Below are 27,808 nucleotides of genomic sequence, written 5' to 3'. Positions count from 1 at the left end.
GTGTGGCATTGCCTCGTTTTTAGACAATAAAAGAATTGATTGAACGCCAACATACTCATATCTATGGTGGTCTAGAAGCTGCAACAAAATTGTGATATGAATGTGTCTCTCAAATAACAAAACCTTAAAAAATACAATAAACCAGCTCCTAATTGGTTACGAACACCCCTCACCTCTAGTTTAATCATCTTTCTACTCTCAGCACTGGTAAACCTAGAGGATCAGTTATCTACTGGCACAGGACAGTACAGGATTACACATGACAGAAAACAGACCAGCCTAATGGCACACGTCATTGTTAACTCATCTATCTCCTTTTGACAGGAGAGGTTTAACTCAAGGCAGAGCAATAGAGGCGGCTGGCCTTGGTTTCCAGGATAAACCTGGAGTCAAGAAATCAGCTACAGGTCAAAATTTTAAATTTCCTTCACAACTCCCAACCAAACACATTTCTTCTGCTCTCATATGCACAAATACAGGAGCCCACACTAGAAGGCGGCATTCGTACATCAAACATCTCACCTAACGGGACTCACACAACTGCTACACTGGGCAGTGGGAACTGGAGAAGCTGGCAGCACAGGAATTGGTGATGGCACACAGTTCACACTGAGTAACTGTCAGCCTTCCTGCTGCAGGTTCATCAGCTTCTATGAGGCAGTAACCGTGAACTCGGCTGTCATTCACCTCATGGGCTTCCTGGTTCTGCTGGCAACTGTTCAGCTATGGACGCTGCTGCATCTTAACCCCCGGCTGCAGGTCATCGGAAGAACACTCACCAAAGCCTGGGATGAGGTGGTGGGCTTCCTGCTGGTCATTGTGATCCTGCTGACAGGCTACGCCATGGCTGTGAGTCTCATTCAGTGTCTGTCTTTCCTGGGGCCTATGGTCTTGGAGTCACTTTGCCTCCCTTAGAAAAGATCACTATATGGAAAATCATCAGTTCAAGTTGGCACTGAGTTTTGGAGAAAAAGTACTGGAGTAAGAAAGCTGGTTTTGGTTGTAGTTCCATACAGAACAGGACTTAAATTCACACATTTGTCTCATCTCTGAAGTGGGGATAAAATTTAGCTCACAGGAATGAAGGTCCAATTTATATGAAAATACTATGTAATTACAAAGGAATTTCATGTATTTCTTAGGCATAGTAATTGAAATGGCCACTACAGAATTTCCTTATTCCATTCGTTCTATGTTGACCTCATCGTTATCAAGCATCTCAAGACAGAAGTAACTGCAATGGCCTCCACTGCTCTCCACCCCCGACCCGTCTTTCTTCCTCTTTTCAGTTTAACCTGCTGTTTGGATGGAGCATGTCCGACTACCGAACGTTTGTCAGCTCAGCAGTGACTTTTGTTGGTCTCCTGATGGGAATCTCTCATTATAAGGAGGTAAAAAAAAAAATCCCGTTTTCCCTGCAGACCTCTATTTGGTTGAATATGCAGGGTTGGGCAAAAGTAGGAGTACAGGAAACAGTATTTTCCACACAACTGTAAACCTACTTCTGGCTCATCCTGTATCTAACAAAGGGATACTGTCTAAAATGCAGGCCCTGCTATCCCAGTGAACATTGGAAAAGGGAGAGAGCGCCTTTGCCATTCTGGTTTATGGTACCACCGATGTACACAAGCTTTTGGGTGGCTATTTTCAGAAATCTGCCCTTTCCTAACCACATGGTCCCCTCTCTCTCACTACCTGTATCCTTAATCTTACTGCCAAGGACACTGGGAGTGAGCTGTGCTCTTGTACCTGACCAGATTAACACCGGGCTGCTGCTGCCTTTGCAGTGGCCCTTGGGAGTATACAATGGAAATGACTTTAAAAAAGGACAGTACAATTCCAGAAGAGCTGTGACATATCCGTTAACAAATACTCATTTCAGAGAGCCTATTATTCCTCTCCAGGAAATACCAATAGAACCCCTTTCCATTCCACATAAAAAAATTAAGTAGGAAACCCAGATAAGAACTTGGGTCCAATGCACAAGCATATATTAGATTTGATTAGGGAAGGGAAAAACTGCAATTCAAATTAGTGAAACTGACAAGATTTTCATCAAGGCTTATCATTCTGATAATCTAGATTTCAAAGGTTACTAACTAAAATGGACAACATAACATAGTTTCTAAAGTGGAAAGTTGCCATCTCCCTAAAATAACTGTTTTGGGAGGATTATTTTATTGTGGTCCCAGCCCTAATCACTAGGGGATGAAGTCCTCAGCTCTGGAACACTTTCTATACTAAAGAACTAACAATCAGAATAATAAACTTTTGTTAAATCATATTATATAATGTGAAGGGCAAATGATGTTATACTTATTGGGAAAAATCCTTTTTTTAATATATTGATTTTTTTATAGAGAGGAAGGGAGAGGGATAGAGAGCTAGAAACATCGATGAGAGAGAAACATTGATCAGCTGCCTCCTACACACCCCGTGCTGGGGATGTGCCCACAACTAAGGTACATGCCCCCAACTGGAATCGAACCCAGGACCCTTCAGTCTGCAGGCTGACGCTCTATCCACTGAACCAAGCCAGTCAGGGCGGGAAAAATCTTATATCAAAAACTCAGCCCAAACTTGATATAATTGCCCAATTAAGTAGATGACAGGCTGGTACTAGGAAATGTTTTGACATATAGATTTGCATCATAATGAGATTTAGTGTAAGCATTCATCCTCTAAGTTGTTGGTCTTTTTCTAAACAATGCCAAAAATGAAGGAGCCAATACCAAGGCAAAACATTGATCAGTACTGGAAAATCAACATCACTTGATTTGTAGGTTTACAGTTGTGAATACATGGAAGTTTATCATCAATGACTGTATGACGTATAAAACCTACTTTTGCCCACCCCTGTATTTTCTGGAATTGTTAGAACTCACATGGGCTTTGAATTATTTTAATTTTGCAACTCGCCTGCTTTCTTCTTGGAAAGCCCTGAAGAGAACTGTTCTTACAGCCTTAGAGTCACTCATTCTTGCTCAAAAGTATTCTTTTTAAGTTGTTTTGCTTTGCTCCCTAGTTTCTACCAGTGTTTTCTTATGTGAATAAATCCCAAATGTTAGCACGTAACTTATTTTTAAAGTAGAAATCGAACTGTCCATGTTTACATTAAAAGTGTTTGTCTTTCCAGATTATTGCTTTAGACACAGTCCTGGGATCCTTTCTGATCCTCACCAGTGTCATCTTGATGGTACTCGTGATCATTAACCTTTTTGTTTCTGCCATTCTCATGTCCTTTGGTAAAGAAAGAAAGTCCCTTAAGGTAAGTCAGTCTGCGGCTTGGTAATCTTATATACAGGTTTTGCCCCCTATCCAAAAGTAGAGCAGGTTCCTATAAAAACTTTCAAAGCCAAACTGGCATAAAGTATAAAAGCAATTATCGTCAATTTAAATGGGAAAATTTTTTAAGCTTTCCCAGTCCCCCAAAAATAGCCTACCAAGTAATACATCAAGCCTAAAACAGCACTAACATATAGTAAAAGCTGATACAATATACAGCTTATATAAAGAAAAAATAACAGTTCAGTGTGCACTATTTCTATAATAGCTCACTGCAAACACTTCCCATTTCGCCTTTTTCATAAAAGCAAGTCCTCTTCCAGTATCTTTGGTTAATGAAAATAGGTACTACCATACATCTTCCCTAAAAGTGAAGTGGCGTGAAGTGGGGAATACCTGTATAAGCCGTACCATTTTAACAGCAAATCATTAAAGGAAATAGTATCCCTACTATGTATGTTATTTTTACCTTTGATACTTTTTTCCTTCAATATACTTGCTTTTCTCCTTTTGTCTTCTAATAGACTTGGAAAGAAGCTACACTGATGGATATGCTGCTGCAGAAGCTCTCAAGTTTGTTAGGAATCCAGTGCACCAGAACACACGTGAGTAAACAGCCGTGACAGTCGTGGGCACCGACACTGAACTATCTTAACCCTGTTACCAGCTAGTGAGTACTTACTTTTGCATGGCATACAGATGTTTACAATACACTTTGTTAAATTTTGTCAGTAAGGAATCAAAATGCCCTTTGCTCAAAGTCCTTACGTTTATGATCTTGGCACTGTTGGGAAAGGGTTAACGCTGCAAGAATGAGTGACACATTTAACTGACTCTGCTGCCAAACGAATAACAGAACACTCACAACCAATGTTCCAGGACAGCTGTGGGAGATACGTGAGTCAGATGCGACCTTACGGCAGCTCATGAAAAATAAAGACGCAGGCACGCCATCGGCCCAATGGGGAGCATTTCTCACACTGTCCTCCTTGCCCTGATTTCATTAGGTCCTGGAAGCCGCTGCAGAGTCCCAGAGGAGTGACCATGCAAACTCACAGGTGCTTTCTGGGCTTAAATACAGAGACTGAAAGGGTTCCTTACTGCTGCAGGCATCCACATTACCCAGGGAGACAAAGGTAAGGTCTGGCTTGTGCCCAGCATGGGTCACTTGCTTACAATATTCTCCACTAAAATCCAACTTTGCAGCTCCCTATTCAACCCAACCAGTGGAGAAAGCAGGTCATAGAATTTTTAACTTTATTATCAGCTACCAAGGTATTGGATACAAACCAACCAAAAACATTAAAGAAAGGTTGCTTGAGACAGGTATATACAGATATACTACACAGAAGCCAAAATCTTATCATCCGATCCCAAAGCCATCCCTGTGGGAAAGGATGGCCTTAGCTAAGGGGCAAAGGAGCATGTTAGTTACAATAGTAAGAGTATTGTCCATCAAGGAAAGCAGCAAACTACAGCCACATGGGCACCAAAATGTATGAGATTAGTTTTTAAAGGTTCTCGTCATCATGAAGTTTTCAAATGAAAACAGGAACCCCTCTTCTCCTGTAGGCTTTCCAGCTCACTATTCAAGAGACTTGAATACTTCTATTAAGGCAACTGGAAGCCCTCCTTAGCCTTGAATAGTGACTTCTGCCCAACATGTGGCCTGTTCTTCCTTTGTCAGTAATACAATCCAGCAGAACATGCTAGGGGAAAAACAGGAATTTATACAGTGCTGCCCTCTGATAAAAGGGAAACAGCACTCAAAGCCAAAAGGCCACAGAGGACTCCCTGGGAATCCAGTAGAACTGAGAGGCCTTCACCTTTCCAAATAAACTTTGCAGCTGGATCCAGGTGGAACATTGCCCTGCAGCAAGGAGTAGTGTAAATGCCAATGAGAGGACCCAGCTTCCAAGAACTGTTACAGTGGCTTCCTGAGTCATTCATATCAGAATGAGAAAATAGACATCTTAGCCTTGATTCTCTCTCACCACAAATCCACCTGTACTAAGTCTAGAACCTCAGCACAGGGCTGAGACACTTCCTAAGTACTCTCTTCCACAGCCCAGCCATCTTTACCTTCTCTCCCATGTAGAGGGAGGGTGGGACAGGCGAGGAGAGAGCCTGGGCTAACACTGACAGGAAACAGACAAGCACGGCTTACAGGAGTCAGCTGCTCCGGGCTCACAGTGTCTCCAGTCATTCATCTCTTAGGAGCAATAAAGAACTGGAAAGCACCACAATTTGGTAGAGCAGAAAGAGAGCCCATAGGAAGAGTGTGCTCGGTGATGGTTGAGAGATGAAACAGAATTTCATGGAGATTCTTAGTTATAAGGAGAAACTTCTCAGTCTCCACTCCCAGGGCTTGGATGGTGCCTGGATTAGGAGGCCTATGTTTTCTTTTTCAACTCTTCAAATCTCCGGGAAAGATCATCAAAGTCAATGTCCTCAGATGCTGAGGTGTTGGCACCAGCAGATGCAGTTGGTAGTGTATCTGGCACGGACGGCAACTCTGGAAGTACGAAGTTGTCATAGGTATCCACGGGTCTCGCAGGGGGCTTGGCAGAGGCTTCGGGCTTGGGTCTAGGACCTAATTAAATTAGGGCAAGGAGCACAGTGTTACAAATGCCAGAGAGGTGGCTCAGAGCCACAGTCCCCTTTGGCAGAAACAACAAAACAATCAAGTACAGTAGAAAAGTTTTCTTTCTAAATGATTAATTCTAAAGGTAAGGACACAGAGCATTCATTTAAACACATTGTCCCCTTTCACAAAGGCCTGCTCCCATAGCAACAAAGTCCAAAGTCTGGAATGGTACCAGAATTCTGTTGGATGAGGTTACTCTTTAAGGCTTATCGGGAAAATAAGAAATGTTAATGTCAATCCTATTTGATGGACTGGGATCTGATCTGTATTTCTAGTCTTCCATTTTATAAGTTAAAAATCACCCCCTTCTCTACTTACTGCATATTTATTTCTATTTATATATAAGTTCTAGAACAGGTAAACCTAAACTAGTTTTAGAAAATAAGAACCGTTCTCGCCTCTGGGGTGGAGTTGACTGAAAGGAACAAAAGGGAACTATCCTAGGGTGATAGACATGTTTTATAACTTTGCTGAGGTGGTGGTTACATATTATATGTGGGTGCATAGACACACATGTAATATCAAAACTCATCAACAATAATTTTGTGTATAGAAATTATGTAAAATACAACTCTCTCTAAAAAAAATATACTCCCTGTGGCCTTCTAGGGTGCTGGTAGTGGTTTTGAATAGATGGCTACATACTTATAATTTGTGCCTATTCACCCCTCCTCCTTTTAATTTCCAAGCACAATGGAAGCTGAATCAACAGGAACATAACGAAGTTGAAAAAATAAAAATGTGTGAAAAAGAAACAGGGAACTTGTGAGATTCTTTGGGGCCAGGGAAGATTATTTTCCTTTTGGCAGAGGGAACTCCTGAGTTCTGTTGTTGCCATACTGCATTTGGAGGGTGGACAGGGCATGTGGGTTGAATTCCATGTATGAGAAAACAGCAAAGGGCTCAGCATTGAGCCTTGAGGGTTTCTAACTCACACTTACCAACAATCTGTGCAGAAGAGACATTCTTATCAGCATTACTGTCATCCACCTGGAACACAAACATTGTTACCAAAGAAAGCAGTGGCATCACTGGAGAAAGTACGGATACTTATACAAGCCCCTGTGCTGTCCAAAAGCTAAGCTGCTCAGCGAAAGCATCAGAACCTGCCCCTCCACTCCTTCCTGATCTTCCAGACAGATACCAGATGATACAGATACCATGCTGAACACCAAGCAGAGAAAAAGGAAAATCTAACCACAATGTAACAACACCTCTTTAATCTGATACCTTCACCTTCCAGGCAGAGAAAGCACTAAACCACTGACTTCATCTCCAAGAACCAAGTCTTCAAACAGCTGTGGGCAATGCTTCAATGCATGCAAGACCGAAACATAAGAAAAACTCAGGCCCAAGGTAATAGAACCAAAGGAAAGAACAAGCTCAGGAACAGGAGAATCTCCCTAGATGAGTCATTTCCACAGCAAACGCCACACCAATTTGTTTTCTCAGTTATGCATCAGATGGAAACAGCTCTCAAAAGGCATACACCAGCCCTGGTCAGTTTATCTCCGTAGTTATAGAGCATTGGGTCGTGGGTTTGATTACCAGTGAAGGTCACATACCTCAGTTGCAGGTTCGATCCCCGACCTCAGTTGGGGCATGTGCGGGAGGCAACCAGTCGATAATGTGTGTGCGTGTGTGTGTGTGTGTGTGTGTGTGTGTGTCTCTCTCTCCCTCCTCCCTTCTACTCTAAAAAAAAGGCACATACTGGCTGAACAAACAAGGATGGCAGAAAACAAGTCATCTAATTCTAAACCAAAGCTGCTACAACCACCTACAGAGTTCAAAGAATCAAATAGCCAATTAGAGCAAGTTTTAACCACAATACTAAAATGTAAAACTAATGCTACAGGACACTTGTGTGTCAGACAAAAATCTGGTCACTACTTTAAAATCTGCTTTACACAGTATTAAGAATTTATAAAGCTGGTAGTTTAATTATGAGATTCTAGCACTAAGACTACCAGTTCCAGGAAGTCTCTACATAGTCAAAAAAAAGATGGTTAAGTGCCCTACTAGAACTTTCTAAGATCTGCAGCTCCCTCCTGATCCTGGCTGAATTGCAGACAAAGCATTGCCACCAATGATGCTGCTGCCACCACCACACTCCATTTCCAGGATAATGTAAAAGCAACACAATCCAGAGCAAGAACAAAGCTGGTACTAGAGTTGATCAAAACTTTGCCTTCCCTTTGGCCATTATTTTGCTCTCTCTTCATGGGATTCACTCTCCTGCTGCTTACAAAAGAGGCTCAGGCACTTACAGATTCATACGATGGGGGAACTGGTATCTGAGGTGGGTGAACATTGGGAAAGGCCTGATAAGGCCCCACTGGCAATCCATTGAAATCCGACTGCAAGAGGAGAAAGGCAACATCAGAGACACTGCCCCCAACTAGCGATTTTCTCCAGTATATATATACACACACAGAGAGAAGGTCCTCAAATAATGTCATTTCATTATAATGTTGAATGCCATAGGAAAGTAACTCTTGTTTCTATCAATTAGCCTAGGGTAAAATTGGGTTTCATAATACATCATTTCACTTAAAGTCACAGAACTATCAATGACATTAAATAGGACTTATTAAACACAAGAACCCCAAAAGAAGAAAAACAAAATACCACATGTCATCAGAAGAATTGCAGATTTTTAAAGATCTGTAGCCAAAAGCTGTTATGCAAATTACTAAATCCATTGCTTACGGAAAATTATTAGACTTTACAACAATGACCTTCATCTTCTTGTCTATAAGAGGTTTTTTTACTTGGCAATAAATGATTGTATTCAGTTTTATTTTTAAAGCTACTAATCTGGCCCTGGCCAGTTTTGACTCAGTGGATAGAGCGTGGGCCTGCGGACTGAAGGGTCCCAGGTTCAATTCTGGTCAGGGGCACATGCCACAGTTGTGGGCTCATGCGGGAGGCAGCCAATCAATGATTCCCTCTCATCATTGATGTTCCTGTCTCTCTCTCCCTCTTCCTTCCTCTCTGAAATCAACAACAAAAAACTACTAATCTGCCAGCAACAGGTCCCGAATGTTTAATTAAAAAATAAACTACATGAAGATGAGTTTTTCTAGCACCATCTCTCCAGATTTTTCCACTGTATTACTTCTAGCTGAACCAAAAGGCTTTCTCTAAATCCCAATATTTTTCACACAATGTGATCATTAAGTTAGTATTTGTTCTTACTGCTTAATCGTCTTGACAATCTACAACTCCTGAGTATATTCACAGAGCCAACCTGTCATTTTCTAGAGCTTACATAACATTTACTTATATGTATACTTACTGGTCCCTTCGGAAGTGGGTATGAGAAAGGAGTACTTGGAGATGGCATAGGCATGGGGATGGGCATTGACACCGTTCCATCAGGTCCACCAACGGGTGCTGTGAACCCGCCCCCACCTCCTCCTCTTCCAGGGCCCCCTTTCTTCACATCATCTGTGAATCCAACATCAATAAGATCTGTCTCTACTCCAGGGGGAGCTTCTGCCTGAGAAAAAGAGAGAAATTCATATCATCACCCCACATCGCAGGCGAGGTCCCAGGAAGCAGACTCTGAGATGGAGATTGGCATGAAGGAAGTTTACTAGGGCGATCTAATGACCTGTGGGAAAGTGAAGGAAGCAGGGATGGGTCAAGTAAGAAGTCGGGCTATTATGCAACCAAAGGCTTCAGCCAATTAGCCAGGGATCTCTGGAGCTAGGTGGGGTGACCCTATAGCAGATGTCCCCAACTGTGTCAAAGAGGAAGTGTCTTTTTTGTTGTTGTTGTTAATCTTCACCTGAAGGCATTTTTCCATTGATTTTTAAAGGGAGTAAGAAGGGGGAGAGACAGAAACATCGGTTTGAGAGACATCGATTAGTTTTCTCCCGCATGCGTCCCGACTGGGGCCAGGAATCGAGCCTGCAACTGAGATATGTGCCCCTGACCAGAATCAAACTTGGGACCGAGCTGATGCTCTACCCACTGAGCCAGACCAACCAGGGCAAAGGGAAGTGTCTTTAAATCCCTGCACTGACCAGTTACTGAATACTGCCCCCAGGAAAGACTGGGTAAGGGGCCACTGCTGGAGGGTACTCAGCTTTGTGTGAGACACCAGTGACCAATACTCTCAAGAGCTGGGGGATTACATCTTCTGTTCTGAAAATGTGGGGTGGTGGTGATCTCAGCAGCATACCAAAGCATCTGCTAAATGCCACTGACCGTAACTGCTGGATGATAATTACTGGTTACCCTCCTTACACCGCCAGTCTCTTTAGGACAGAGACCTTGTTTTTATATATCTCTGTATTAACAGCTTTCTGTGCATTGTCTGGCACATCACAGGTATCTAATAAGCATCAAGGTTTGTACCTTTTCAAAGTGCTTTCAGGTATTCTTTTCATCTGATCCATATGAGATATGTAGGCACAATTTTTACCCAAAAGGCACTAACTGGGCAAAGGTTTAAACCTTCACACACAAACTGCAGTGCAAGGAATACGGTTAAAGAAAGTGGTATCTAGAGACTCACTCTTCTGAGTACTCTGCAAGACTCTAAACTCACCATGACCACAGAGTCAGGCTCATAGGGCACATTGTAGTTCTTGGCAATTTCAATCAGGTATCTCTCCACCAGGATTTTGGGCGGAGCTTCCACACTCAGTTTGTGCATTAGCTGTAATTAAAAGACCCAGGGTTAAGATTCAGACAGTTAAATGATTTTTTCCAGTCACAAAATATAAGACCCAAGTCTCTCTCACATTCTCTGGTTTTGTAACTGCGGGAGCACTCACTGTCCAATATGTAGACTTTCACAGGTACCTGGTACTTATCAGTTTGTCATTTGTCTTTTGATGATTGATAAAAGACTGATACTGCTGCCTTACACATTTGAATTCTTCCACCCTTCTCCCAACCTCATTTCTACCTCCGCAAATCATAAAGGGCACAAAGAACAGGGGGCAAATAAGATACGACACAGGCCCTGACCAGTTTGGCTCAGTGGATAGAGCATCGGCCTGCGGACTCAGGGGTCCCAGGTTCGATTCCGGTCAAGGGCATGTACCTTGGTTGCGGGCACATCCCCAGTGGGGAGGTGTGCAGGAGGCAGCTGGTCGATGTTTCTCTCACATCGATGTTTCTAACTCTCTATCCCTCTCCCTTCCTCTCTGTAAAAAATGAATAAAATATATTTTTTTTAAAAAAATATGACACAGAACAACAGCCTCACAAGTCAGAGGTGTAGGGCCAAGGTAAGGAGTGGACCGCACTGCCAACCAGAAAGCCTTCCTCCCACTCTCACTATGAAATGTGGAACCCTAGATGAACTCTACTATATAGTGGTAACCACTAGATCACTGCAGGCAATAAATTAACCTGCCCCCACCTTGCCCATTGCTTCATGTTTAACAAATCTGTTCCTTACCCTGTCATTCACAGTTCCAATCTGGTTGGTCCTACATAACTTGCCATATTCCTTGCTATACTTGGCACACAACTGATCAGCAACCTACCGAGAAAAAAGAACAGTAAATAAAAGTGGAAACCATTCCTATAGACTGCTTCAAGCTTTCTTCTATCAACAGTAAACAGGCTTCTATTACAGGATATTCAAAAAACTGGGGTCTATAAAACCTTAAGGGGTACATACTAATTAACTTGGTTATCGTTTATGTATCCATCCAATGAGCTGCAACTATATGCAGAACTCTAGAATAAGCATTACAATAAACACTATAAATAATGAACACCACCAGACACTGTTCCTACTCTTAGAGAATCTTATACTAGTTCTCAGGGAAAACAGTCATTACTCAATGACACAGCTAAAGGTACAAATGCAGCTGTGAAAAGTGCTACCAAGGGAAAGTATACCATACTATGAGAATAGAATAAGATCTGAGATTATATATATATATATATATATATATATATATATATATATATATATATATACATATATATTTAAAAAAAAAGGTAACTGGGTAGTGGGCACACAATACAATATACAGATGAGGAATTATAGAATTGTACATTTGAAACTCATAATGTTACTAATCAATGTCACTTTAATAAATTTAATTTTAATAAAAGAAAAATCAGGTAAAACTTCCAGAAGACATTTAACTAAATGAGGGAGGGAAGGGTATTACAAAAAAAGAAATCATGTGTAAAGCCCTCTGGTGGAAAAACAGGGCCAATCAATCCTCAAGCCAGAATAAGTCTAGGGCAGAGCCTGAGGGAGGAATGTGGTAGGAACCGAGAAAAGCAAGTGGGGGCCAGACAATGCAGGGCCATGTAGGCCATACAAAAAGTTTTGTTTCTATCACAAGCACAACAGAAAGATACCAAAGGGCTTTAAAATAAGGTGTAGTGACAGGATCAGATCAGTGTTTTGAAAAGAACCCTCAGTTGTCCTGATGTAATGGGGAACAGAGTAAAGAAAACCAAAGCAGATATAGGAAGAACATTCAAGAAGTTACTACATAGTTCGAGGAGGAGATGACAGTGTCATTGGACCAGAGTGGTCCCAACACCTGCGAGCTCACTGAGGGAGCACTCACTGTCCAATATGTAGACTCTCACGGGTACCTGGTACTTATCAGTTTGTCATTTGTCTTTTGATGATTTTTGTTTTGCTTTATATTAATGTATAATTTTAAAATATTTGCTTAATTTATCATTCTTCATTTATGGCTTTTGGGTTTTGTGGCAAATTAAGTTATGACATTTTCTTAATCTACCTAGTTTTCTTCAAGTTTGTATGGTTTCATTCTTTTAAAGAAATGTAAATCTTGGTTTCATTTGGAATGAATCTATAATAATAAAAGGGTAATATGCTAATTAGACTGGACATCATTCCAGATAAAGCCAGGGCCTGAGGGAAGCCCGTGCCAGCAGCCGGGGGAAAGACAGTCTACTCTTGCACAAATTTCGTGCATTGGGCCCCTAGTCCTATATAATAAAAGCCTAATATGCTAAGTGTCCAGTCATCTGGTCGCCCGTTCAACCAATCAAAGTGTAATATGCTAATGATATGCTAAGGTCTCTCAACCGCTCGCTATGATGTGTACTGACCACCATGGGGCAGACAAACAGTCACTATGACGTGCACTGACCACCAGGGGCCAGACACTCCGACCGGTAGGTGAGCTTGCTGCTGGGGTCTGGACGATTGGGACTGACATGTCCCAGAGGCTTCCTGCAGTCCTTTCCCGGCTGGCCAACCTCCCACATCCCTCCCCAGCCCCAATCGTGCAATGGTGGGGGTCCCTCGGCCTGGCCTGCAGGCTCTCGCAATCCGAGACCCTTCAGAGAATGTTGAAGAGTCGGTTTTGGCCTGATCCTGCAGGCCAGGCAGAGGGACCCCACTGGTACATGAATTCGTGCACCGGGCCTCTAGTCTTAATATAAAGGAGAAGTATAGGAAAGACTAAAAATGAGGTTAGAACTGTAAGAAGCAGTTGTCACTGACAGCTGTCATAGGGGAAGGAGCTGGAGGTTGGGTGAGAAGGGGGAAGGGCTTCAGTAAAAAAAAAAAAAAAAAAGACTCATGGACACAGACAACAGATGGTGATTGCCAGAGGGAAGGGGCAGAGGGGTAGAGGAGAGGAGGTAGAGGAAGGTAAAGGGGGGGTAAATGGTGATGGGAGATGACTTGACTTCGGGTGATAAACACACAATTACAAGATATCAGATGGTATATTATACAATTGTATATCTGAAACTGATATAATTTATTAACCAATATCACCCAATAAGTGAAATTAAAAAAAAAAAACTATAAATATTTTCCCTACTGTATCAGAATACAGGTTTACTCTCTGGGGAGGTTAAACTAAAGGGACTCTGGACTCCAAGCACAGCAGGGAGCAGAGATACTTACTGACCACAGAAGAATTAAGTGTACGTCTTCTATAAGAGAAGAATGAGACCTTTGGCTTCCTTCTCTCCTGGGCTCTCAGAAATGCTAACAGCCAGCTTATACCTTCCAGGTGTAGGATTCCTCTCTAAGGAAAATGACCAACCCAAGGAAAGAAAACTAGTTCTTGACAGTCTGGAGTTCCCTCAAGAAAGGGCTTAGTCAGATCATTCAACAATGAAGGCATCTGGCAGTAAGCCCCACCCAAGCATACAAGAGGTTCCAATTTGCTTTTTAAAAGTGTCTTAACTTGCCCAGCTGGCATGGCTCAGTGGTTGAACATCGAACTATGAAGCAGGAGGTCATGGTTCGATTCCCAGTCAGGGCACATGCCCGGGTTGTGGGCTCAATTCCCAGTTTGGGGCATGCAGGAGGCAGCTGATCAATGATTCTCTCTCATCACTGAAGTTTCTCTCTCTCTCCCCCTCTCCCTTCCTCTCTGAAATCAATAAAAAACATTTTAAATAAATATAAACCAACAGCCAAGAGTTATCAAAACTAAGAAAAGCCTCTACTATAAAACGGTCTAAATCTAAGAAACAGAAAGAAAACAAACATTACAGAAACAAAAAATTAAAAGGAACTATAAATCCTGGCCAGTGCTTCTCAATAGTTAGAGCGTCAGCCTACGCACAGAAGGGTTGTAGGTTCGATTCCTGGTCAAGGGCACCTATCTGGGCTGCAGGTTCACATGCGGGAAGGCAACCATCAATGTGTCTCTCTCACATCAATGGATGTTTCCTCTCTCTCCCCCCTCCCTCCTACTCTCTCTGAAAAAGAAATGAAAAAAATATCCTCAGGTGAGGATTCACAAAAAAATAAACTATAATATTCTCAGAGAGTTAGTTAGAAGACATTGTAGCCATGAAACAAAAACAACAGACTATAAAAAAATATTCAGAGAATTAAAAAGAGCTCTTAAAAAATAAAATAAGAGAAGGACATCTCAAAAGATGGGTTGGTAGAAAAGACTCAGACAATCTTAGAGAAACTAAAACAAGTACACAAAGATGCAGAAAGAAAATGAGAAAAATAACTTAATTGAACTGTTTTCAATTGAGTCAGTAAAATATTCATGTTGTGGCAGGCAGGTTTTTAGTTAATGTCTGTCTCGTCTGCTAGACTCAAAGCTATAAGTGTAGGGCTGGTATCCTATTTTGCACACCATTATACCCTCAGTGTCCACTTAGCACATAATATCTGCTCAATAAATATTTGTGAAATGAATGAAGCAAAACATCTGAAATAAAATTAATGTTGTTTTAACTTTACTGGTTTACAATTGCATAAGAACTTTTCTATTTGTATATACTTAAATAACATTTGTCAAAAAATAAAAAATTAATGGCACCACTTTAAAATGGAACCAGAGCGCCCATGCTAGGGAAACTGCTTTGCACGTTTATGCCTCAAATCTTTGCAATGTTAAAACAGGGCAAAATAACCTTTGGGCTGGGCCTAGGGCAGTGATAGCGAACCTATGACACGCGTGTCAGAGGTGACACGCGAACTCATTTTTTTGGTTGATTTTTCTTTGTTAAATAGCATTTAAATATATAAAATAAATATCAAAAATATAAATCTTTGTTTTACTATGGTTGCAAAGATCAAAAAATTTCTATATGTGACACGGCACCAGAGTTAAGTTAGGGTTTTTCAAAATGCTGACACGCTGAGCTCAAAAGGTTCACCATCACTGGCCTAGGGCAACAATGTGTCCCAAAGAACTGTTTGCCAAGATAACAAGAAAGCAGTTATTATGACTACTGGACTGATGGACTACTGAAATGAGAATTAAAAACATTATTTAGAATTAACAGCATTGTTATCTGCACCAATAGAAATGCCTTCCTTCTAGTGTTGCCCTTCCTTCTCATATAATCCACTGCCTTTGTCTCCTAATAGAAACACTATATGGACTTCTGCCTGAATCAGTGAGTGAATCCCCAGTAACTATTCTTACTGATCTCAAATAAATGCTTATTGCCTCTCACTTTGAAAGGCCTTTTTAAAGTTAACATATCACAATAAAAATAATTTAAGACAAAACTGAGGGTACATGAAACTTTGCTCCTTAAAAAAAAAATTATTCAAGTTTGCAAAACACTCTTCTATGATATAAGGCTTAAAAAGGAAGAAGAAACACATTTATAAAGTCCTTGTCAAAGGCAGCATGAGAAGGGTACAAAATACTTGGTCACATGAGCAGAAATTACTTATGTTAACCAATTTTTCTAATAATCTGAAAAACTACAGATATCACTAAAACTGGTTGTACTCACTATTTTCAATTCAGCCACTTCTGACTGGAGTCGAGGAGCAGCCCAGATAAGTGTAGACACAGATTCAGCCAGACCAGAATCTAGCTCCCTAATTAAGAAAAAAATTAATAAAATTTACCATTCTTTAAAACCAACCAACCACCCTAACATTTGTATGAATACAGTGATATAGCCTCTAAAGCTATTTCACAAATCTCTTTAACTTTTCAATAACTCTGAACTTCTAGCCATTTTCATCACCCTATTTTACTTCTGGGAAAACTCTAAATTAAATGATGCGCCCAAGGTCACCAAGTCAGGAAATGGTTCTGCCATCTCAACAGCTGTCTCTATGCTGAGATCAGGCTACAAGGGAGTAACAGGGAAAAGGTCCTTGGGTATGTGAAGCCCCTTAGTGCTCACCCCTACATAAGACCAATATTACTTCTTTCTCAAATTCCAGAGGTGATTATATTTAGGTCTTTGATCAGAATGTCTTATTCATTAAGGTTATACAAGATAAGTTCTAGAAATCTGTTGAACAAAAACTGTTAACAATATATAATTAACAATACTGTATTTGTGCTTAAAAATTTTGTTAAGAGGGTACAGCTCATGTTGTGTTCTTACCAAAAAAAAAAAAAAAAAAAGAAACAGAGGGGTGCGGGGATACAAGGAAACTTTTAAAGGTGATGTTTATTGCCTTGATTGTGGCATTTGTATACAGATATATGCATGTGTCTGAATTAATCAAACTGTGTATTAATTATGTGCAGTTTTTCTATATCAATTATACATCAATAAAGGAAAAAGAAAAAAAAATAAATAAAAAGACCAAAAAACCTTACTTCATAGACTGAATGAGGCCAAACCGGGCCAGCAGCAGGTCACAATACAGCTCCAGGATCTCCATGGCTTCCACGAGGTAGTCTTCCCGTATGATGTGCTCCACTCGGATTCGAGCTCGTTCATCTTTCCCAGCAGCCAGATAGTCAGCAATCTCTTTCCTTGCTTTCTGGGCCAGTTCCGCTAAGGCACAAATCCCACTCTAGTCACACAGCAGTAGTGCACTGGGCTTTGGCCTGCAGGCGGACCTCCACCCCAACAAAGACAAGTGGATGTTTCTACTATGTCCTCTCTCCCTTAGCAAATCTAATCTAGAATTTGCTACTTTGTCTAGGTGAGAATATTGTTTGTCTACCCAGAAATTTCAGGAGTCATGTTACCTATTCCATAGCAACAGAGTATGTCCCTTTCCCTGCAACAAAGAGATTCAATCTAACCAGATGTACCCAAAATTTAAAGGACATAGCATCCCTAAAAGTTCATAGTACTTAGTCTGAAAGAGCCAATATTGGGATACTAGGACCCAGTGATGTATTTTGGAAGAGAAAAATATAAGGCAATCATGCATTACTCACTTTTTTTTTTCTCCAATAGTTTAAGACGGTTTATGACTAATCTCAAATTGACTCGTAAACGCTCAGCTTTAAATCCAGAGCCCAGCATACTGTGCTATTCCTCCTGGAAAAAAATAAGAAACCCAATGACTATCTTCAAGTTAAAATTAGTTCAGAAACTAACACCAGTTAGAGAATAGATTATTTGATACTATAAACTAGAGTGGTTTTCTAATACAGACATGATCTGATTCACATTTTTTAAAGATCTTTTTGGCTACTGTATGGAGAACTGATTGGGAGAGGGCATTAATGGAAGCAAGACAACAAAGGAGAGGATATTACTATATTCCAGACAACAGATGGAAGCAGCTTAGACTGGAGGAGTTAGCAGTGGTGGTGGAAGAAGTGATCAGATTTAAGGCTATTTTGAAAGCAGAGCTGAAAGAACTTGCTGATGGATGAAATGAGTACCTATGTGCATTGGTGTAGGACAGGGGTGATAAAAAGACAAGCAGGAAGGTCTCCTAATTCTCCCAAAAATCTCACCTAAATCTGAAAGCTTTGCCTCTAAGATCAGGAACAAAAAAAGGATACTCTCACCACTGTTGTTCACACAGTACAGAAATCCTGTCAGAGCAATCGGGCAAGAGGAAGAAATAAAAAGCATTCAAATTGGAATAAAACAGTAAAATTGTCACTTTTTGCAGATGACATGATACAATATATAAAACACCAAGACTACCAGAAACAATAAACAAAGCTAAATTGCAGGATACAAAAATCAATGTACAAAAAATCCCTTGTGTTCCTATGTGTTAACAGTGAAATATCAGAAAAAGAAATGAAGAAAACAATTCAATTTGCAATTGCAACAAAAGGATAAATAACTAGAAATAAACCACAGAAGCCCAGACGGGTTTGGCTCAGTGGATAGAGCGTCAGCCTGCAGACTTAGAGTCCCAGGTTCGATTACAGTCAAGGGCATGTACCTGGGTTGCGGGCACATCCCCAGTAGGGGGTTGTGCAGGAAGCAGCTGATCGATGTTTCTCTCTCATCGATATTGCTAACTCTCTATCCCTCTCCCTCCTCTCTGTAAAATATCAATAAAATATATATTTTTTAAAAAAGAAATAACACAGGAAGAGAAGGATCTATATATTTTTTAAAAAAGAAATAAACAACACAGGAAGAGAAGGATCTATACAATGAAAAATACAAGATGTTGTTGAAAGAAATTGATGAAGACACAAAGAAATGGAAAGACATTCCTTATTCATGGATTGGAAGAATCAACATAGTTAAAATGGCTATTGTTACCTAATGCTCTATACAGATTTAATGCCATCCCAAAGGCATTTTTCAAAGAAATAGAAAAAAAATTCATCAAATTTGTATGGAACCACAGAAGAGCCCAAACAGCCAAAGCAATCCTGAGAAAAAAAGAACAATGCCAGTTATCACACTTCCTGGCTTCAAATTATACTACAAAGGTACAATAATCAAAACAGTATGGTACTGGCAGCAAAACAGACACACAGACCAACTGAAAATAACTGGGAGCCTAGAAATTAGCCCACATATATAAGGGCAATCAATTTTCAACAAATGAGCCAAAAACATGCAATGGAGAAAGAAAAGCCTCTGGAACAAAATGCGGAGACAAAGAAACAGGACAGAATTGTCAATGGAAGAAATAGAGTTCAGAACCACACTTTTAAGGTCTCTCAAGAACTGTTTAGAAGCTGCCGATAAACTTAATGAGATCTACACGAAAACTAATAAGACCCTCGATCTTATATTGGGGAACCAACTAGAAATTAAGCACACACAGACTGAAATAACGAATATTATACAGACGCCCGACAGCAGACCAGAGGAGCGCAAGAATCAAGTCAATGATTTGAAATGCGAGGAAGCAAAAAACATCCAACCGGAAAAGCAAAATGAAAAAAGAATCCAAAAATGCGAGGATAGTGTAAGGAGCCTCTGGGACAGCTTCAAGCGTACCAACATCAGAATTATAGGGGTGCCAGAAGATGAGAGAGAGCAAGATATTGAAAACCTATTTGAAGAAATAATGACAGAAAACTTCCCCCACCTGGTGAAAGAAATGGACTTACAGGTCCAAGAAGCGCGGAGAACCCCAAACAAAAGGAATCCAAAGAGGACCACACCAAGACACATCATAATTAAAATGCCAAGAGCAAAAGATAAAGAGAGAATCTTAAAAACAGCAAGAGAAAGAAACTCAGTTACCTACAAGGGAATACCCATACGACTGTCAGCTGATTTCTCAACAGAAACTTTGCAGGCCAGAAGGGAATGGCAAGAAATATTCAAAGTGATGAATACCAAGAACCTACAACCAAGATTACTTTATCCAGCAAAGCTATCATTCAGAATTGAAGGTCAGATAAAGAGCTTCACAGATAAGGAAAAGCTAAAGGAGTTCATCACCACCAAACCAGGATTATATGAAATGCTGAAAGGTATCCTTTAAGAAGAGGAAGAGGAAGAAAAAGGTAAAGATACAAATTATGAACAACAAATATGCATCTATCAACAAGTGAATCTAAGAATCAAGTGAATAAATAATCTGATGAACAGAATGAACTGTTGATTATAATAGAATCAGGGACATAGAAAGGGAATGGACTGACTATTCTTGGGGGGGGAAAGGGGTGTGGGAGATGTGGGAAGAGACTGGACAAAAATCGTGCACCTATGGATGAGGACAGTGGGTGGGGAGTGAGGGTGGAGGGTGGGGCGGGAACTGGGAGGAGGGGAGTTATGGGGGGGAAAAAAAGAGGAACAAATGTAATAATCTGAACAATAAAGATTTAATTAAAAAAAAGAAAAAAAAAAAAAAAAAAGAAAAGCCTCTGCAATAAATGGTGTTGGAAAAACTGGAAAGCCACATGCAAAAGAATGAAAGTAGACTGCTATTTGACACCACACTCAAAAGGGATTAAAGAGTTAAATATAAGACCTAAAACAATAAAATCCCTAGAAAAAAACATAGGTACTAAATCTAAGGACGTTGGTATAAGAGAGGCTTTTGTGAACCTGACCCCAAAGGCAAGCGAAGCAAAAGCAAAAATAAATGAATAGGACTACATCAAACTAAAAAAGCTCTGTACAGCAAAAGAAACCATGAACAAAACAAAAAGGCAACCAACCAAATGGCAGAAGATATCTGTAAATAATAACTCTGAAATGGGGCTAATAGCCAAATATATAAAGAACTCCTACTCTCTCTCTTCTTCTCCCCTTCCCTCCACCCTCCCTCCCTTCCACTCTCTCTAAAAGTCAATGCGAAAAATATCCTCACTCCTCAGGTGAGAAATAAATAAATAAATAAATAAAACAAAATGTATAAAGAACTCGCACAACTCAGCAAGTACACAAACAATCCTATTAAAAAATGGACAGAGAATCTGATCAGATACTTTTCCCAAGACATAGCAATGGTCAACAGATATATGAAAAGATGTTCAACTTCACTAGCTCTAAGGGAAATGCAAATCAAAACCACAATGAGACACCACCTCACATCTGTTAGGACGGCTATAATCAGTAAAACAAGAGATAACAAGTGTTGGAGATGATGTGGATAAAAAGAATCCTCATACACTGCTGGTGGGAATGTCAACTGGTGCAGCTACTATGGGAAACGGTATAAAGGTTCCTCAAAAATTTAAAGATAAAGCTAACATATGGCCCAGTAATTCCTCTTCTATCTACCAAGAAAAAAAAAATAATTGAAAACATTTATTCAGCCCTAACTGGTTTGGCTCAGTGGATAGAGCATTGGCCTGCGAACTGAAAGGTCCCAGGTTTGATTCCAGTCAAGGGCATGTACCTTGGTTGCGGGCACATCCCCAGTGGGAGGTGTGCAGGAGGCAGCTGATCAATGCTTCTCTCTCATTGATGTTTCTAACTCTCTCTCTCTCTCTCTCCCTTCCTCTCTGTAAAAAATCAATAAAACATATTTTTTTGAAAAACATTTATTCATATATATATATGTATCCTATGTTCACTGCAGCATTATTCACAGTAGCCAAGACATAGAAACAACCTAAGTGTCCTTTGATGGATAATTGGATGAAAAAGATGTGGTAGTACATATATGGAATATTATCCTACCCTACGTAATAAAACCCTAATATGCAAATAGACCAAACGGCAGAACAACCAGTCGCTATGATAGGCACCGACCCCAGGGTGGTCAGTGCTCTCCCACAGGGGGAGCATCGCTCAGCCAGAAGCTGGGGTCATGGCTGGCCAGCATAGAGGTGGTGGCGGGAGCCTCTCCAGCCTCTGCTATAGGCAGGAGGTAAGGAATGAGGGGTCCCAGACTGCGAGAAGGATGTCTGACTGCCAGCTTAGGCCTGATACCAATGGCAGGCAGACATCCTCTGAGGGATTCTGGACTGCGAGAGGGCGCAGGCCGGGCTTAGGGACACCCCTCCTCTGCCAAGTGTACGAATTTCATGCACTGGGCCTCTAATTCAGCCATACAAAGGATGAAATACTTCCATGGATGGATCCTGAGAGTATCATGCTCAGTGAAATAAGTCAGATGGAAAAGAACAATACACACACACACACACACACACACACACACACACACAGTGGGGCCTTGACTTACGAGTTTAATTCATTCCATGACAGAGCTCGTAACTCAAATTACTCGTATGTCAAATCAATTTTCACCATTACAATGACACGTGATGCTGAGCTGATGATGTGGCATTCACTGTGATGTTCGCTGCGCCAACTAGCAGTGGGGTATCTTGAAGCTGGCTCGTAACCCAAATTTTAGCTCGCAACTCAAAGGAAAAAATTGGCCGAGAGACGGCTTGTATCTCGAAAAACTCGTTAGTCGGGACACTCGTAAGTCAAGGTCCCACTGTATATTAGAGGCCTGTTGCACAAAAAGATTCGTACAATAGGCCTTCCCTTCCCCTGGCTGCCGGCACCAGTTTTCCTCCAGCCACTTTGCACCCAGGACCCAGGCCTTCGTTCCGGCCGGAGCCGCCTTCAAGCCTTCGCTCTGCTGCTTCGTGCCTACATATGCAAATTAACCGCCATCTTTGTTGGTGGTTAATTTGCATATCTCGCTGATTAACCCATGGGAGGCGTAGCAAAGGTATGGTCAATTACCATGTTTGTCTATTTTTAGATAGGATGATTTCACTCGTGGGATAAAAAACAACAAACAAACATACAAAACAAACTCATAGACAACAGTATAGTGTTTACCAGAGAAGGGGGTGCAGGGAAGTTGAAAAGGGTAAAGGTGACAGAAGGAGACTACATTTTGGATGGTGAGCACACAATTCAATATCGAGATGATATAATTTAGAATTGTACACTGGAAACATATAATGCTAATAACCCATGTCACCCTAATAAGTTTAATTAAAATTTTAAAATATATTATCCCTCTAATTATTCAAATTATTAGCCTTTTGGGGAAAAACTAGTGTCTAAGATCACAGAAACAGCATTAACATCTACTCACATGCAAAGAAATACACAAAAGGGTAAAATGTCCAAGGGGGAAAAGCTGTTCTATAAAACTTGACCACAGGAGTCTATTTACCAAGACTTTAACTTCACAGTAGAGTTACAATCAACAAAACCACTCCCCTCTCCACCCACAAGACTTTAGGATATACCATCGTTCTATATCTAAACAGCACAATTCTTATTTCTCTCCATTAATTCTGAACTTGAATCTCAAAATATGTAACATCTAAACTAAAGCAAGTGAACAGCAGACAAACCAAACCCAATATAAACAACACCAGGACAATAATTGTCTGCTTGTGCATACCACTAATAGAAAACATCAGATGTATTTTTCTTTTGTGAAATTGTCTCCAGAAGCTTTTTTTTTTTTTTTGCTTCTCAAAGTTTTTGTACTACATTTAATAATTAACTGCTCAGCCAGCATGGCTCAATGGTTGAGCATCGAACTATGAACCAGGAGGGCATGGTTCAATTCTCGGTCAGGGCACATGCCCAGGTTGCCAGCTCAATCCCCAATGTGGGGCGTGGAGGAGGCAACCGATCAGTGATTCTCTCTCATCACTGATGTATCTCTCTCTCTTCCACTCTAAAATCAACAAAAATATTTAAATCCTATACAGTGGGGCCTTGACTTAATGAGTTTAATTCGTTACGTGACGGAGCTCATAACTCAAATTACTCGTATGTCAAATCAAGAAGTGAACGAGTGAGACACGTGATGCTGGGCTGATGTTGTGGCGTTCACTGTGACGTTCACTGCGCCAACTAGCGGTGGGGTATCTTGAAGCTGGCTCGTAACCCAAATTTTAGCTTGCAACTCAAAGCAAAAAAATCAGCCGAGAGACGGCTCGTATCTCAAAAAACTCATTAGTCGGGACACTCGTAAGTCAAGGCCCCACTGTATAATAAAAGCCCAGCGAGTGAATGGCAGAACGACCAGAACGACCAGTCAACCAGTCAAAAGACGCAGACTGAACATCAGGGGGCAGACGCTCACCCCAGGAGCTGCCCCCTGGTGGTCAACACTCCCATGGTGGGAGCGCCACTCAATTGACTGGGATGAGCAGCTGCTACCGCAGCAGGAGCGGGCTCACAGCCGCTCGGCTGACCGGGACTAGTGGCGCTCCCACAATGAGCAGATCCCTGCTGCTCATGCCCCCCCACCAGTACACGAATCCCGTGCACCAGGCCTCTAGTAATAATAATAATTAACCAAGTCCCAGTACATAATAGCATTTATGTATCAGAGTATCTGGGTATCATGATACTGAACTATGTACAATCCAGTCAAGAATGTATACTGATTACCTGTATGTCAGACAATGGCTAGCTGCTAAAAATAAGGCAACAACGTATTTCACAGATCTAAAACAAATACTCGAAAAACTTATATGGAATCAAAAAAGACCCCAAATATCTGCAGCAATCTTGAGAAAATATCTGCAGCAATCTTGAGAAAGAAGAACAAAGTTGGAGGTATAACAATACCAGATATAAAGTTATACTACAAAGCCACTGTAATCCAAACAGCCAGGTACTAGCAGAAGAACAGGAATAATAGATCAATGGAACAGAACAGAGACCCCAGGATTTGACCCAAGCCATTACACTCAATTAGTATTTGACAAAGGAGGCAAGAACATACAATGGAGTCAAGACAATCTCTTCAATAAATTAGTGTTGGGAAAATTGGACAGATACAGGCAAAAAAAAAAATGTAACTAGACCACCAACTTACACGATACACAAGAATAAGCTCAGCCCTGCCAGTGTACACTGTGAAAAGTTAAGAATGTCTATTGTAACCCCTATAGTAAAACATACTATACAAAACATATACTAAAAAATGCAACCTATTTTAAACTGGAACTCTAAAGTGTTCAAATAACCAAAAAGATGGCAGGGAAGCAGAAACAGAAATGAAAAAGGTACAAACAAGACAATAAAATGATAGGCCTACATTCAAGTACACTAGTAATCTATAATAATAAAAGCGTAATTTGCTAATTAGACCAGAGGGTCCTTCCGGATGAAGCCAGGGCGGAGGGAAGCTTGGGTCCCAGGTGCCTGCGGGCGGCCAAAGGGAATTTCTTGCATGAAATTCGTGCAAAAGTAGGTCTTCCTTCCCCCGGCTGCTGGCACCAGCTTCCCTCTGGCACCTGGGACCCAGGCTTCCCTCCAGCCTCTGGCAGGCACCCAGAACCCAGGCTTCCCTTGCAGCCCCGGCTTCACCCGGAAGGATGTTGGTCTAATTCGCATATCACACTTTTATTATTATAGATTATCCTATATAATAAAAGAGGCATGTAAACTGACCATCCCTCCACTACGCTCGCCAGCCAATCAGGAGTATGCAAATTAACCCAAAAAGATGGCGGGTTAATTTGCATACACAGGCACCAGGCAGAGAGCAGAGCAGGAGAGCCGGAGGCTTGGGGGGACGTGGCTTCCTCGGTCGCTCCCCCAAGCCTCTGGGCAAGAGCAGAGAGGGAGAGCTGGCAGAGAGTGGAGTGGCTTGGGGAACTTGGCTCCCCAAGCTGCCAGACGCAGAGCAGAAAGGGAGAGCTGGCGGCTTGGAGGACTTGGCAGAGTGGGAGGCTGTGGGACGGAGGCAGAGCAGAAAGGGAAAACCAAGAGTGTAGGGAGCACCAGGAATTCTGGGAATAGTAGTTCTGGTGGCAACCCCAGGACCAGAAGCAGAAGCCCAGAGTGCGGGGAGCACCAGGAATGCTGGGAATCATAGTTTTGGTGGGAGACGGATCTCCTAGACATTAGAGCAGCGGTTCTCAACCTGTGGGTCGTGACCCCTTTGGCAGAACGACCCTTTCACAGGGGTCGCCTAAGACCATCCTGCATATCAGATATTTACATTACGATTCATAACAGTAGCAACATTACAGTTATGAAGTAGCAATGAAAATAATTTTATGGTTGGGTCACAACATGAGGAACTGTATTTAAAGGGCCAGAAGGTTGAGAACCACTGCACTAGAGCAAAGTGAGCCTGGAGCAAGTTACTGTTGCAGTGGGGGATGGAGGGAAGGCAAAGGTGAGAGACATAAGTAAAATCAGAGTGTCTAGGAAAAATTAAAGGGAAGATATCCTAAAACTTAGAGGAAATCTCCACCAATGAAGCAAAGAAAAAAGAAATGCCTCTATTATTCTGTGAGCAACAAACCAAACTGTGTTGGGGGTCTCAGAATATTCGCTCATAGGATTGCAAAGACAGACAGAAACTCCTGGATTGGAGAGGGCTCCCCTGAGGGCTCCCAGATTGGAGACGGTGCAGGTCGGGCTGAGGGACCCACCCCCAGTGCACGAATCTTCATGCACCGGGCCCCTAGTACCTCAATAAAAGAGAAAATTGGAGGGGATATATTAATGTTAGACAAAGTAGACTTCAGAGCCAGGAAAAAACAGGAATACAAAGAAACATTGTATTTTTTTTGTCCCCAAAAATGTATACACACACACATAGCTCAGTTGATGTTTCTTTCTTTTCAGATTTAACCAAGTGGAATTAATAATTATTCAAAATGTGTACACATTTTTTGGGACACCCTGTATAATGAAAAAAGGGTGAATTCACTAAGGAAATGTAACAATTCTAATAGTAAATAAATGTATATAACATTCACTATACATGACACAACTTCAAAATACATGAAGAATTGACAGATAGAAAAAGAGAAATACTGGGTGATAGGGGAGGCTAGGGGACTGTCTAGGGCGGGGGGATAAAATGGATACATATGTAATACCCTTTGTAATACTTTAAGCAATAAAAAAATAAAATAAAATAAAAAAATAAAAAATAAATAAATAAATAAAAAAAAAAAAAAAAAAGAAAAAGAGAAATAAAGAAATCCATAGCCGAAACCGGTTTGGCTCAGTGGATAGAGCGTCGGCCTGCGGACTGAGGGGTCCCAGGTTAGATTCCGGTCAAGGGCATGTGCCTGGGTCGCGGGCATGTCCCCGGTGGGAGATGTGCAGGAGGCAGCTGATCGATGCTTCTCTCTCATCGATGTTTCTAGCTCTCTATCTCTCTCCCTTCCTCTCTGTAAAAAATCAATAAAATATATTAAAAAAAAAAAAAGAAATCCATAATTATAGTTGAAGACTTCAAAGTACCTCCCTCATAACTGATCAAACTAGCAAACACCAATATCACCAAAGATGTAGAAATGAACACTACGAACAACTGATTATATCTAACTGAAATTTATAGAACACTTTACCCAACAGATCAATGCACACGCAACAGTCATGAACATAGGCCATATCATGAGTCATAAAACAAACCTTAAATAAGAACCAAACACTACCACTAACTGACTGAATCTAACATTTACAGAATACTCCATCCAACACAGCAATGTACACGGAGCATTCATAAATACAGACTATATCCTGCGTGTAAAACAAACCTTAAATTAAATAGAACTAAAGTAACACAGTATGTTTTTTAACCATAATACAATTAAACTAGAAAATCACTAACAAGAAACGTAACAGAAAATTGCCAAACACCTGAAAATTAGAGAGCACAAATAATCTATGGGTCAAAGGGGAATTTGCAAGCAGAAAAATTGTGTTAAAGGTTTGGACTGCAAGCCCTAATCCGTTTGGCTCAGTGGATAGAGCGTCGGCCTGTGGACTCAAGGGTCCCGGGTTCGATTCCGGTCAAGGGCATGTACCTTGGTTGCCAGCACATCACCAGTAGGGGGCATGCAGGAGGCAGCTGATCAATGTTTCTCT

The 27,808-nt window shown here is 41.1% G+C and overlaps 2 protein-coding genes across 8 annotated transcripts in view; one reads left to right on the top strand and one right to left on the bottom strand.

The window, feature by feature from the left end:
* PKD1L3 (polycystin 1 like 3, transient receptor potential channel interacting) overlaps nucleotides 1-4,422 on the top strand; it is a 71,682-nt gene extending 67,260 nt beyond the window's left edge. For both annotated transcript variants that reach the window (XM_059667572.1, XM_059667571.1), the window contains 5 exons: nucleotides 639-849; nucleotides 1,290-1,391; nucleotides 3,137-3,268; nucleotides 3,810-3,890; nucleotides 4,293-4,422. In XM_059667572.1, the coding sequence (XP_059523555.1) occupies nucleotides 639-849; nucleotides 1,290-1,391; nucleotides 3,137-3,268; nucleotides 3,810-3,890; nucleotides 4,293-4,373 (607 nt within the window). In that variant the 3' untranslated portion in view covers nucleotides 4,374-4,422. The remainder of the gene's footprint in view (nucleotides 1-638; nucleotides 850-1,289; nucleotides 1,392-3,136; nucleotides 3,269-3,809; nucleotides 3,891-4,292) is intronic.
* A 103-nt stretch (nucleotides 4,423-4,525) lies between these two features.
* The window catches only part of IST1 (IST1 factor associated with ESCRT-III), a 28,496-nt gene continuing 5,213 nt past the window's right edge, over nucleotides 4,526-27,808 (bottom strand). For 3 of the 6 annotated variants that reach the window (XM_059667581.1, XM_059667580.1, XM_059667582.1), the window contains exons 2-10: nucleotides 17,530-17,632; nucleotides 16,957-17,137; nucleotides 16,130-16,217; nucleotides 11,352-11,435; nucleotides 10,491-10,601; nucleotides 9,231-9,434; nucleotides 8,200-8,289; nucleotides 6,874-6,922; nucleotides 4,526-5,878 (exon numbers count right to left, since the gene is read on the bottom strand). In XM_059667581.1, coding sequence (XP_059523564.1) covers nucleotides 5,679-5,878; nucleotides 6,874-6,922; nucleotides 8,200-8,289; nucleotides 9,231-9,434; nucleotides 10,491-10,601; nucleotides 11,352-11,435; nucleotides 16,130-16,217; nucleotides 16,957-17,137; nucleotides 17,530-17,617 — 1,095 coding nt within the window. In that variant the 5' untranslated portion in view covers nucleotides 17,618-17,632 and the 3' untranslated portion in view covers nucleotides 4,526-5,678. Of the gene's footprint in view, nucleotides 5,879-6,873; nucleotides 6,923-8,199; nucleotides 8,290-9,230; nucleotides 9,435-10,490; nucleotides 10,602-11,351; nucleotides 11,436-13,811; nucleotides 13,936-16,129; nucleotides 16,218-16,956; nucleotides 17,138-17,529; nucleotides 17,633-27,808 lie in introns of those variants that run through there. The other 3 variants (XM_059667584.1, XM_059667583.1, XM_059667585.1) reach the window with 3 other exon arrangements.

Source organism: Myotis daubentonii, chromosome 15 (genome assembly GCF_963259705.1).
Source record: "Myotis daubentonii chromosome 15, mMyoDau2.1, whole genome shotgun sequence".
Taxonomy (NCBI): domain Eukaryota; kingdom Metazoa; phylum Chordata; class Mammalia; order Chiroptera; family Vespertilionidae; genus Myotis; species Myotis daubentonii.
The sequence above is the reverse complement of the archived record's forward strand: the minus strand, read 5'-3'. Positions and strand labels throughout refer to the sequence as shown.